The 13,117-nt window shown below is 32.7% G+C and overlaps 1 protein-coding gene across 1 annotated transcript in view; it reads left to right on the forward strand.

The window, feature by feature from the left end:
- The window catches only part of MAN2A1 (mannosidase alpha class 2A member 1), a 99,415-nt gene that overhangs the window by 18,245 nt on the left and 68,053 nt on the right, over window positions 1-13,117 (forward strand). The window contains exons 3-7 of the mRNA XM_026044488.1: window positions 2,803-2,974; window positions 4,648-4,775; window positions 5,265-5,438; window positions 8,413-8,599; window positions 12,625-12,802. Of these exons, the coding sequence (XP_025900273.1) occupies window positions 2,803-2,974; window positions 4,648-4,775; window positions 5,265-5,438; window positions 8,413-8,599; window positions 12,625-12,802 (839 nt within the window). The remainder of the gene's footprint in view (window positions 1-2,802; window positions 2,975-4,647; window positions 4,776-5,264; window positions 5,439-8,412; window positions 8,600-12,624; window positions 12,803-13,117) is intronic.

Below are 13,117 nucleotides of genomic sequence, written 5' to 3' on the forward strand. Positions count from 1 at the left end.
TTTTTTTTTTTTTTTTAATCCATGCAACTTTGGATAGCCACTAGGAGTAATGGGTTAAGATCTGTTGATGTAGAACTAAATAGATTAAATGCAAGATGCTAGAAGCATGGTAATTGCATTCCAGATGACTTTTTCAGATAGCTTGCAACTAATTCTGTGAATAAATATATCTGAAGATTTAATGTATTAGTCATGTTACACCCTTTCTATGTAGCACAATAAACTTTTTTTTCAATTACTGTGAGACTGTTTTTCCTTATCATAATGTATCTTTATATGAAATGTTTTGTTATTTTCCCCTGTGATTCTTTATTGAAAACTCGATTAATAACCTAATGTAAACAATATTTAAGAAACTAATTCAGTGTATTTATATTTTGTATTTATATTTATATTTTATTTATTCATATTTATTTATATATTCATATTTTATTATATTTATATTTATATTTTAACTTTTATTTCTACAACACAATTGGATGATAAAAAGTTGCTAAAATGGTTTTATTATGACACTTTTCTGTATAAGAAAAAATAGAACACAGTTTCAGTTCATTCTGCACTAGTTGTATACAAGTGTGATAACGTCTTGTGCAGAATAAATTCTTGGACGAAGCATATTTGTAGTTGGCTACTTGTGCATCTTATTACAAAGATATCAATGAAATATTTCTTTAATTTTTTGAAAGATAAATCAGTATTGAAAAAGATTAATTTGTCCTAAGATTCTTTCATTGAAAGATCCTGTATTTCACACTCAGTGAAATAGAGACAACAAGAAGTTTTGATAAAAACAGCATTAAAGGATAATAAATCCAGCTAGCTCATTGCCTTTTCCTTCTTTGGCCTTCCTGAGCCCCTCGTGAAAAAGTAATTTGCTGACTTTTTTATTACGTTGTTCCTATGTCTGTAAAGAAAGTATGTTTTATGTCTAGACCATATGTCCTTTTTACTAATGTTCTGGAGGAAAATAAAACTGTGAGAGATTAATTTGGATCTTTTCTTATCTGTACAAAACTTTTTCCTTTTAAGAAAAGGATAATGATCTAGCACTTTTTTTTCAGAAGTGTTAACATTGTTTCCTTTTTAGACACTGGTGGCTCTTTTTCATTTCTCATAGTTTTACTTTGAAAAGGCCAAATTTAAACATGAGTGCCAACAAAAATCAAACTTTACTCATGCCAGTGAGCAAAGTGACTATTACTAACTACAAGATTCTGTATTCAAAACATGGTTAACATTTTGGTATGTGAGCTGGAAAAGAATGGGCATGCTGTCAAATTACATTGGCGTTGCAATTTCACTTAAGTTAAATCAATCTCTCCCACAGAAAAGAACCTCAATATTGACTCAGGATATACGCATTAATGTTTATTTCTTTTATTAGACTAAAAATGACTTGCCTTATATTAAAATCTTTTATATTTATCTACTTAACTTGAGGCAGTATTAACATATTCCAAAACAGACTGGTAATGTGTTATCTTAAAAGCAGACTAGCTTTGGATGAGAATGGTGGTGCCTGCGTAGAACAGAAATGAGAACAGCTGGTAACTCAGACGAATCATTTGGGACATATATCTGTACAACAGTCCTCATGTTACATGGAAGCTTTCATTAAGTCTTAAAATGTGAATGCTACAGGAATGATTTGTATCATCACTTGTTCTTTTCAGTCTTTTCAGACTATTCTGCTTCATCTGATCCATAAACTCATCTGCATCCATTTTGGGCAGCAGCCCCACTCAGTAGCACTCAATAACACACATGACCGATGAGTTGGTGGAAAGAATAAGAATATGCTGCTTCTGTTTTAAGTATATCGGTTTTCTTTTTCCAATTACATCTGTAGGAGGAACCCAGCCCATTCAGGTTCAGGGAAGGAAGATGTGTGTGGTTCCTTACACAAGATTTTTTGAAGAAATTAGAAAGAAATTAGAGAATTTTCATGGAATGCTGTGCACAGTGAAGCTTCAGTATGTGTTTAAGCTCACAGCCTCCCCTTTTCTTTCACTGTCACACAGAGCTGATACTTTCCTAATAAGGAATTACAATCACAACATGGCTTTTTTTTTTCCTCAGCACTGACAAGCCTTCAGTAGTGGTGTTGGTAAGGTGGTGCTCAGTTTGTCTCTGTCTTTATATAGTTAGTCTCTAGGTCTGTGGGAATACTGTTTTGACTGTCTGTTTTCTTCCCAAGATATGAGTGAAATGCACTGTTAGTGATGATCTTGGTTCAGTAACTTTACATAGACTGGAGTAAATGGGGTGCTTTATAATTAGAAAAGGAGAGAAGAAATTAAAAGGAAGGATCAGGAGTGTGTCTCCTGAGAACAGGGCACTGGCTAAGAAGATACTGTGTTAATGTATTTTGTGAGAAACGAGGAAGCCAAATAGAAGTTTTCAATTTACAGGTATTAACCGTCTTTTGTTACATATTTGCAATTACATATTACAGTCTTTTATTACATATTTACAGTCTTCCTCTTTGACTTTTTATTTTCTACTTAAATCATTTTCTTCCCCACAATTTTAAATGCATAGTGTTATCCCAACAGTTCTAGCTTAGCTAAACACATTTTAATACTTAGTTTTCCATACACTTACATTTTTGGGAAATAAAACATTTAAATTTTATAAAACAAAAAGCATCCTTCAGCATTGTGAACCATCCGTAAGACATGAAATTCAGCTTTTTTAAATAGATATGTAACAATATTTTTCATGATGAAGGAGGGATATTGGTCTGTGAAGACTTTAGAGAACAGCCTAAGTTTCACATGATCTCATTTCTTTGTGTAGGTTGGCTGAAGACTTTTGGGGACTACTTCAGAGATCAGACACAGCATATCTTAAATAACATGGTTATAAAACTACAAGAAGACAACCGAAGAAAATTTGTGTGGTCTGAAATTTCTTATTTTTCAAAATGGTGGGATGGAATAGATAGTCAAAAAAAGGATGCTGTTAAAAGGTTTGAAAATCTTTATTATCTGTGTTGTACTACTTGCAGAATGTAATGAATCTTTATATGCATTTGACTGCACTGTCGACTTCATTTCTGGAAATGTGGTATGACAAGAATAACCACACTATTAAAGTTCTGAAAGTTCTGGCTTTTCCTTTTTTTTATGGTTTTTTTTTTGTTTTCCTCAATTAAAAAGCAAAACTTCTATTTAGAGAAATGGAGCCAAGTTACTGAGTTGCTGGGAAAAAACAAAGATTGAAATTCTCCATTCGCAACCATTATGATGGTTTTTGAATTGTGGAAGTTTTTGTTCTAAACTCTGTTCCTTTGTTTGTATTGACATAAAATTTTGGGGATGAAGTTAATCTTTCATACTTGCAATTTATTTGAGGCTAATGTTTCATTCAGTTATGATAGTCATGAAATCAGATGCTTTGCATCTTAAATTATGCTCTTAGTAAATATGCAGCTGTGTAAATGTTAAGTACATACTCCACAGAATTGTTGTTTTTTTTCCTTAAATCACAGTTCATAAAGTAATACAATAGCAAGATATCTAAGTAGGCAATTAGACAAGAAAGCAAGCTGCTTGCATAGCTTCTAAGTAAGGATCTAATTTTGAGATACTACCCTTGCTATCAAAAAAAAAAGACATATGCTATATTAGTATTTAGTGTATATAATATGTGTATGTGATATATATTTATTTAAACGAAGATACCTTAGCTGGGTCACAATCATCCCTTCAGGATGCACTGGGCGTAACTAGAGCTGCAACATGTATTCAAGTTATAAGAGTATCAAAGCTGCAAAGCATTGGTGTTCATGGAAGTCTTGGGATTAATATAGAAAATTATTTGTTTAAAAAGTTGTGTACAAATTGTAAATAATAGGACACTGGGGGATTTTGTGACCATAAAATCTCTTGGAACACAAAAAGCAGGTAAACAGCATTCACTAGGGAGCTATGTGCTTCTTGACTCAAGTAAATCATATATTCATTGAACTACTTTTTAGTTATAAAAGAGATTCAGAAACATGCACAGGAGATTATTTGGTTATATTTTTTCATTAGTTCTATGAGAATTATTTATGTTTTGAGTATGTGCTGGTAAGTCTGTTGTATTTCTTGAACTCATTAATCAGATATGGAGTATGCTACACTGTGCCAGTATTACTCTGATAACTATTTCAGTGGGATGGTCTTTATAGTTATATAAAAATTGAAGCTCTGTTAGCTTTCTGAAAAGGTAAAAAGAAGGCTTTACAGGGATAGGAAGTATCAGTAGTGCTAAAACTGTCAAATATCTGGGCATCTCACTCAGTTGGCCTTTAGTGCTGTGCTATATGCACTATTTTATTTTCGTAGTCTTTGTGCGAAATAGCCCTCTTTGTGAATAAAAACAGCAACAATAAATATGCTGTGGCATGTGCAGAATGGTAGATAGTTTTATAATTTTACTTTTCACAGTTATTAAGAATTTTCCTGTTCGTGTGCTCATACTTTATCCTCAGGTTAAAAAATAAAGAATAAAAAAGACTCGTATTGGAACTAGGACATTGGATTTAGATTTTGGTATTGGTTCCACAATAGATCTCATATGTATTCAGAAATTGATTTTAACAGTATATTTTCACAATGAGTTTCTGAACATAGTTTACCTCTTTTTTTCATTCAGGCTAATAAAAGATGGGCAATTTGAAATAGTGACAGGAGGATGGGTTATGCCTGATGAAGCCTCTGCCCACTACTTTGCTTTAATTGACCAGCTAATAGAAGGACATCAGTGGCTAGAAAGGAACTTGGGTATGTTGATTTAAAAAATGTTTTGCTGTGTTGATGCAAGCAGTCAGTTAGCAATTTATTCTTTATATTTCTCAGGTGATTAAAAGGCTTTGCTTATTATGCTATCCTGAAACATTCAATCAGACCACTTATTGCAGACTGCAGGATTGAGCCTAGTATTTGCAATTTCTATTTACAAATATTTTTGAATAAGGTGTATTTAATTTTTTTTCTTGTTCTAACAGATTAATAAAAGATGATCATAATATATAAGAATAATAATATGCAGAATTAAATTATGCTAAACTAGTTCACATGCTTCTGATATCACAAACAGTTGTTAGGACAACCTTTTGTCATTAGGAACCATAAGTAAAGGTTTAAAATCATTGGATTTAAAAATTAAAAATCTGTGTGTTTGAATTTATTCTGGATATTAGTTATTATATTGGTATTGTTTGCTTGTAGTTGAAAAATCTTTTTTTCTTCTACTCTTCCTTTTGTCAACAGGAGTAAAACCAAAGTCTGGCTGGGCAGTTGATCCCTTTGGCCATTCCCCGACAATGGCCTACCTTTTGAAACGCACAGGATTTTCCAATATGCTTATACAGAGAATTCACTACTCAGTTAAAAAACATTTTGCAAGTCAGAAAACACTAGAATTTTTTTGGCGACAGAACTGGGGTATGTCTTTTTTTTTGTTTTTCTATGTCCCAGCATATTTCATTTGTTGCTTTATTATTGATGAATTAGAAAAGAGAAAATGAAAATCTTCACAGGAACAGATTATTTGCACAAGTCAGTAAGTCTTCAAAATTTTAACTTGTCATTTTCTTGTTTTTAAAAGAAAATCTTCCATTTTGTTTTAAAAACATCCAGGATAGCTGATACTTTCTTTGATTCAGTTCTGTTTTACTGATTTTTTTTACTGTTTCTTTTTTACTGTAATTTTACTTTCTGTTTTACTGAAGTTTTTAAACTTCAAGATACACCTGCATTTCAAACATAAATCCTAAAAGAGGAAACAACATGGAATTTCCTCTCTACTTTTTCTCACATCTTTGCTTTCTTCCTCCTATTTTATTACCAGATATTTATATTTAGTGAATAAAGGCAAGGAAATAAAGTGGAAGTGTAAAGGAATATTTTCCTTAAATGGCAGCAAAACTGAATATTGGATGAAGATAGAAAGGTTTCTTTTCTAGTCTTACTATGGGGAAAACCTTCAAGCAACTGTATTTTCTCAGGATGTGTGATGAATTTGTCTAATTAGTTACAGCAGCTTTGAAACATGTAGATTATCTTTACTCATAAAAAATGATTAAAAATACTTTTTAATTTGCAGTGAATTTCTCAAAACTTTTTTTAGAATAAAGATAATTGCTTTCTTGATATTATTTATGCATTATAGAATATGAAAGATCAGTTAAATAATGTAGCAATTATAACTGCAAACTGCAAAGTATCTGAAAATGTCTGTACTTTCTGATAAGAGTGTTATGTTTTGTTTTGCACAGTACCAGCATTTCAATAAGTAATAGGACAAATGCTTGCTGGTGTGCTTTGTTATTTTAGTTTTTAAAAATAAGCTAATATGTCACTGCTTTATCAATACAGGGTAAACCAAGGTATTTTATTTATTGATGAAAGGTAGAGATTACTATAAATTTTTCCATTGTGTATTATTCAGAGGATATTAAAGGAGAGAAGGGAATTCAAAAACAGTAGTCTCCCTCACAAGCAGATTTTGGTGAAGTAAAAACACGGCACTATCCAAGATGATGTGCATCACTGACATTTTTGAGATTTTCCTTGTAATATTAGTATATGTCCCTCAGTGTGCATAAGTAAGCAAATATACTTGATGTGACTTTTTATGAATGGTTGCTAACTTAAACTCTTAGGTGATACGCTGTGGTGCTTGGACTTCAGAATAGTATGGCCTTTTGAAAGAGTTTTTAGCTTAGGTGTTTTTGCAATTGTTTCTTGTAAAGTTAAACCTTACAAAATCTTAAAGCAATGAAAGTTTGATATTGTTTTTGGCTGAAAAACACAGCATAATTGTATTTTTTTAATTTGTTTTAGTTCTTCCACAATGAGATTTTTGTCAGATGACAGTTTGTTCAGACAGTTTTGTTGGTTTCTTTTCCCTTGCTAGTCCTTATTTCAATCCTCATTGCTACTCTTTTGCCCTGAGCAAAATTTTAACTGTAGTGCTAAAGATCTCTCTCCATCTTTTTTTGGTAAATGAGGACAGAAGAAACTTCATAATTGGATAGAGCAGTACATGGAAAGAAAATTTCAGTGCTGGTTGAAATAGCTATTTTAGAAAAAAAGCCTCTTTTTTACAATGTAAAGTTTTACTGATTTGCCTTCATTTTGGCTGAATTTGAAAAAAAAAATTATCATGATAAAAGGAAATTCTGTCCTTGTATTTCCTCCCCTACCTTGCTTCTCCCATCCCAACAAGTTTAAAAGCTCTGCTTCTGAAAACTTCTGATTCTGAAATGGCTTTTATGTAACTTGCTTTTATTAATCTGTCTTAAAAACAATTTTCATTATGATTCCTGTTTCACAACTTTCCAGATACTGTAAATGTTGATATAACAGGGAAAAGAAGTTTCTAGACTTTTTTTATTTGGAAATTTTGATAATAATGTAAAATATCTAACCACTGGGTAAAAATTTGTGACAACTTCCAAGCTTGTATGATCAGTGATCACAGTACATTCATCTGGCAAAATAGGCAAAGTTGATTCCAGAGAGGTAAGAATTACCACAGTTGAAAGGAAAATGCATATGTTTATGAGTTATCAACTGTTAAGTAATAAAGTACGCGTTTGTTAACAGAACATACGGAGTGGTGCAGTGAGGACTTCTGTTCTTACAGCTTCTGAAGAACATTCTCTCATGTGTTGTTGATCTACTTTTCTTGGGAGCCAGATACTGTGGCCCATCAATCATGTTTGTCCCTTGTTTCCATATAAAGTTTTTTTGTGTGCTTAGTGCTAGAAATAGGTAATCAACAGAGTGTGTTAACAGATGAGTAAAGGTAAAACTGTCCTTAAAGTGAAGATTTGAGAGACTTTCTTTTGAAATGCTTTAATAAAAAATGTGTAATTTATTTGAAGTAGACATTCAACTCTATCTCCTGGCATGATCAAGTTCTTACTTTTGACGATGGGCTGACTAGATGGAAGAGTTAGGCTTACAAAAGTACTCAAAGACTTTTTGACACAAGTCTGTAAAATCATGATGTTAAATGTATTGAAGAGTCAAGGAATTAAGATACTGTTTGAAACAATTGGAATTACTAATAGAGTAATGACTTATTTTTTAATTTGACAGAATTGTAATATATGTTTTTCTTCACCTTTTAAGGTTGTAGGAATAAATTATCTGGGCAAAAAAACCCCTTACATTTGTTCATGTCTTCAAATCAGGCAGTGCTTGATAAATCCATCTCAATCTTTGTTGTTAGCTCTATTTTTAGACTGTTTTATTTAAAGCAGATAAGAAACGTTTGTCCCATCTACAGGAGTGCATGTTCAGAACATGAAATGTCTTGGTCTGATGTTTTTAAATAGAGTCTTGAGGACCGTGAAACTGATTTAACTTCAGAACACTTGTTTTATGTGCTCTATGCATTTAATTCCAGATTTGGGATCCAGTACAGATATCCTTTGCCATATGATGCCTTTCTATAGCTATGATATTCCTCATACATGCGGTCCAGACCCAAAAATCTGTTGCCAGTTTGATTTTAAACGTCTTCCTGGAGGAAGAGTAAGTTGCCCATGGAGAGTTCCGCCAGAGGCCATTCATGCTGGGAATATTCAACACAGGTACAATTTCTTATGTTTTGGAAGTGAATAATATATTTTTATGCTGATTAAAGAGCCTGTTCTATAGTTTTTGAAACTTGGCTACAGGAAAATGATACTTAAAACTTGCCTTGTGTTTGGGCTTAAGTTCAGAACATAATTGACAATGAAACATACAGATAGGTTCTGACTAAGGAAGATGCACGCAGATGAATGCCAAATTGAATATTCACTTGATCGGTTTTACTCTCTTCTTTTTTATGCCATTGAACCTTACTGAGCATTCTGCAGGCTGCTTTTGCTTTTATAAATAGCAGGGGGGGGGGAAAGAAACTTGTTCAAAATTATCTAATGTGGAATTAGCTCATTTAAATTCTTATAAAGCTTTATCATTTTCTTTTTTTCTTTTTTTATCACTTCTTTTTTTGATTTCCTTTTTTTTTCCTGTCTTCTGCACTACCCACGTGAAGAATCCAGATATGTGGACTATATTTAGTTAATTAGTTAGTTAGTCTTCCTCCCTTCCTACATGCTTTCTAGCTTAAATCTATTGCATCCCCACAACTCTATTTGGTTTTGAATAATCCACTGAAAAGTGACTTAATGTGAGTTCAAAATCCAATTGATACATATGTAACCAGAATATTACTGTAATTTTTGTTAATATTATATATAGCCAGTAATTTGGCTCCTGTCAGTGTTTAGTTGATGACTTAAGGGAGAGCACAGTGTGGTTGTACTGTTCGCTAATTTCAGTATAATAAGATACTTTCTGCTCTCTGTTCTTGCAGCTTCTGCTGATCTGTAGCCTGTTTTCTAAGGTAGACACTTAAACTGAGTCTATCTCCTGTGTCTTCAGATTCACCTATTTTTTTTCCCCTTTTTTTTTTTTTTTTTTTTTAAGTTAGAAATGGCAAGTTGCTATGCCATTGGTAAGAATCAAGTTTTAAAAAACTATTTGACAGCTTTGGAAAAAGACTATCTTGAAAGGAAATATTGAAATGTTAAGGGTATGGTTTTTGCTTGTTTTTGTGTTTGGTGTTGTTTATACCTCCAGAAAGATCCATTCCCACTCCTTGTTTACAATCTTTATTCCTTGTATTATTTAAACCATTCAGGAAGTCAAAAATTAGGATGATTAGGATGACTAGTGCAAATAGTTTATAGTAGCAAATATTTCAAGAATAACAAGGGTGACTTTCAGTTTCTAGCCTTGATTTTGAGATTTTCAAATAAGCAGCTGTCATTAGAAATGGTTGATACAATATCAAGTACATATGACACACAGATCAAGTGTTTATAGCTTTGAGTACACTAATATGTATTTTGTCAAGAATTTTGAAATTTTCCCGTTAAATTTAATTAAATTTCAAATGCAAGACTTTATTGGAGATAAAAGCAGAAGCATCACAATTGTCATTTTTTGATTGAATTTGGAATACTACTGGGAAAAATGCCATTTTCTTTAGAAATAACCAGAAATTGAAGTTAGATCTAACAACAGAATTGTTTTAGCACACACTTAACAATTTTGAAGAAAAGATGTTTCTTTAGATAATACTTAAAAAATTTTTTCAGGCATTTCTTCTTAGCTTGAAGAAATGAGGCAAACAGGAATCTTTGCTTTTCTATTTTACGAACAACTTGAGCAAGCAGGCTGTGAGGAATATGTAGAAAGAAATATTATAGGTATATATATTATATGTAGAGAGGAATATTAGGGAAGTTATTTCTTTATTTGTCAAGTCTCAATTGCATTTTTGCACTTTTATTGCACTTGCACTTTTATTATACTTTTGCATAATGCTTTAAACCAGACTTGTTAAAGAAATGAAAAGAGAAAGTAAAACTAACCTGATTGTCTTTTGATTCAGGAGAGAATGGATCTTTTACAATCAACAAACAGAAAAGAATGTAGACACTTCTTCTTTGATAACATGCTTTTAAATTCATTAAAATGTAAGAAACACTGAAGAATACAGAAAAAAATACTTGTATTTTAAGAACTGGGAATGTTGTATGCAACCAGATACTCTTCTGGTCTGACTTCTCTAGCAAGAGACATAGCACATCTACAACTCTTAATGATGAGGAGATTTGAGAGACACAGAAATAATTATAAAATCATATCATAAGTGTAGCAATGTCAAGGTTTGTCTCTGTAGGTTTGTTAAGGGTTGTGTCTGGCTGCCTTTTTTTTTAAGACTGGAAATATACATTGCATGTGTACAGTGTGGAGCTGAATAAAGCATTTGATACATATTGCATCAGTTCAGTGGCAGAGTTTAAATTGCTGACCTTTCTTAAATGCTAAGATTCCATTCAAAAAATATAGGTCTATTCAGCTGAGACTGTAACTCTTGATTTTAGTATTGCTGTGGTTATAGTGATATAAAGAAGAAACACAGATCTGAGAAGTGAAGACTAGCTGTTGGATTTATAATTGTCCTGCAGCTTTAATTGTCATTTGATAGGCATGAATGATTCAGCAGTCTTATTAAAAGTTTGCACTTTGTGAACTTACAGTCCCATAACAGTTTAGGTTATAAAGATTGTTGTTGTGTATGCCCTGTCCTGCAGCTGCATCCTAATCACATCTTTTTGTTTGAGTGCTGAACTTCTGACTTTTCAGAAAAAAAAAAAAAATCCAGCACCAACAAAAAGAAATCTACTAATAACTGAATTACAAGATGAGTTCACCTGAGCAAGAAATAACAGCTTTATTTTTTTTATGATAATGAATTGTACTTAAAATGGAGACATAAGTTGTTTTGATGTATACTTCCTTGTCGTGCATGAAAACAGAAGATTCTCTGCTGTTGGCTTATATGCTACAGAGTAAAAAACGTGTCTCATCTTCGACAAATCCTGTCTGAGAGTTTCTGTTCACTCTTTTTCTCTTCTCTCTGAAATTATATTTTAAAATCATTTTGGAGAGCGACTTGAATCTTTCAAGAGGATATACATGATTCTGAGTCATCTCATTTTGTTGGCGTTTTGCAACTGATAGTAATTTGCAGTAGAGGAAATCCCTGCTGCCTCATTACAAGCAACTAATAATTCAGGAGGAAAAGGTGATTTATGAACCGGGAGAAGGCAGCAGCATTGAGTCGAGCAGTAGATTTGGAAAGAAACTAGGCAGGAGTTAGAGAGATGTTGCCCGCAGTCAGATATAGCCTCTTAGCAGTAACCTTTCCTGAAGTCTTATGTTTCTCAAGAGGCTCTCCACTAAAATATTTTCCTAACCAAAAACTGCATGTTGGAAATTGGAGTTAGGCTGGCTTTTTAAAAGGGAGAATTAATTAGTCTTTTCTGTGACAATTTTAGTAGTTCTGTGAAGAGGAAGGCTCACCTCTTATGTTAAGTACAGGTTACTGTTGAAAGTCAGGGAACAAAAATGATTCAGAACTGTGTTCATCCTTAACTAACGTTCCCATGCCACTCCCTACTCCAGTATATTCAGACTTCGTATTTACTCAAAATTCTTGAAAACAGTTAAAAAAGTTAAAAGTTGAAGTTTAAAAAAGTTAAAAAGCAAATGCCCAGACTTCTTGTTGCCTGTTAGCCTTACCAAAAACAAGAAGAAAATTCTGATGAAAATAATTGCCAGATTTCAATAGTTATCTTCAGGGATTAATTTAAGGACTTTTTTGGGGTCAAGAACATGAAGCTTAAGTGTCTGAGGAAATTGCCGGTGGGGACAAGAAGAGTTTGTTTATTTTTTATTGTAAATAACGTTTGGAGAGGATTGAGATTGTTATCTATGTCCAAAACAAATAAACGTAATTTAGAGTAATGGTTGGTTTTGACACAGGAACAACTTGATGCATATTGATGGAACTTGGTAAGTTTATGAAAGATTTTAATTGGCTTAGTGTCTGCAACTCTGGTAGATTGCATATGTTGCCTGGTGCAGGGAAAAGCATCCGGGTTTTTATCCTTAAAAGGAATAGAGAAAAATGTTATCTGCTTGGTATTTAAAGAATGTTTTATCTAGTACTGACCTTTCTAATTCTGTGTTCTAAGTCATATTTTTTTTTCTCAAGGGCTTGGATGATTTTAGATCAGTACAGAAAGAAGTCAAAGCTTTTTCGTACTAAAGTTCTGTTGGCTCCGCTAGGGGATGATTTCCGCTATACTGAGAGCTCAGAATGGGATCAACAATACCAAAATTACCAGAAGCTGTTTGATTATATGAATTCTCATCCTGAGTTGCATGTTAAGGTAAATACAAAGGGTTTTTTTTTTCCTAGTTTGTGAAGTAAACATTTTTTTCTAGGTAAGATGAGATTCCATGGAAACAAATAGATACACCTGGATGGGACATGGGACACTGTGCCCTGTGCTGTAGATGTCCCTTAAGCAGAGGGGTTGGACTAGCTGATCGCTAGAGGTCCCTTCCAACGTCAACCTGTGATCTCTGATTCTGTGATTTTTGACAGCTCTCTTCAAAACAACATCCAGATCTTTTCTAGTTTTTAATAACTGGACATGAAAAGATAGGGACTCTTCTAATTCTTCCATGTCTGTGTTGTTTTG

This window comes from Nothoprocta perdicaria, unplaced genomic scaffold (genome assembly GCF_003342845.1).
Source record: "Nothoprocta perdicaria isolate Ctin4 unplaced genomic scaffold, notPer1 scaffold_368, whole genome shotgun sequence".
In the NCBI taxonomy this organism is placed as follows: Eukaryota; Metazoa; Chordata; class Aves; order Tinamiformes; family Tinamidae; genus Nothoprocta; species Nothoprocta perdicaria.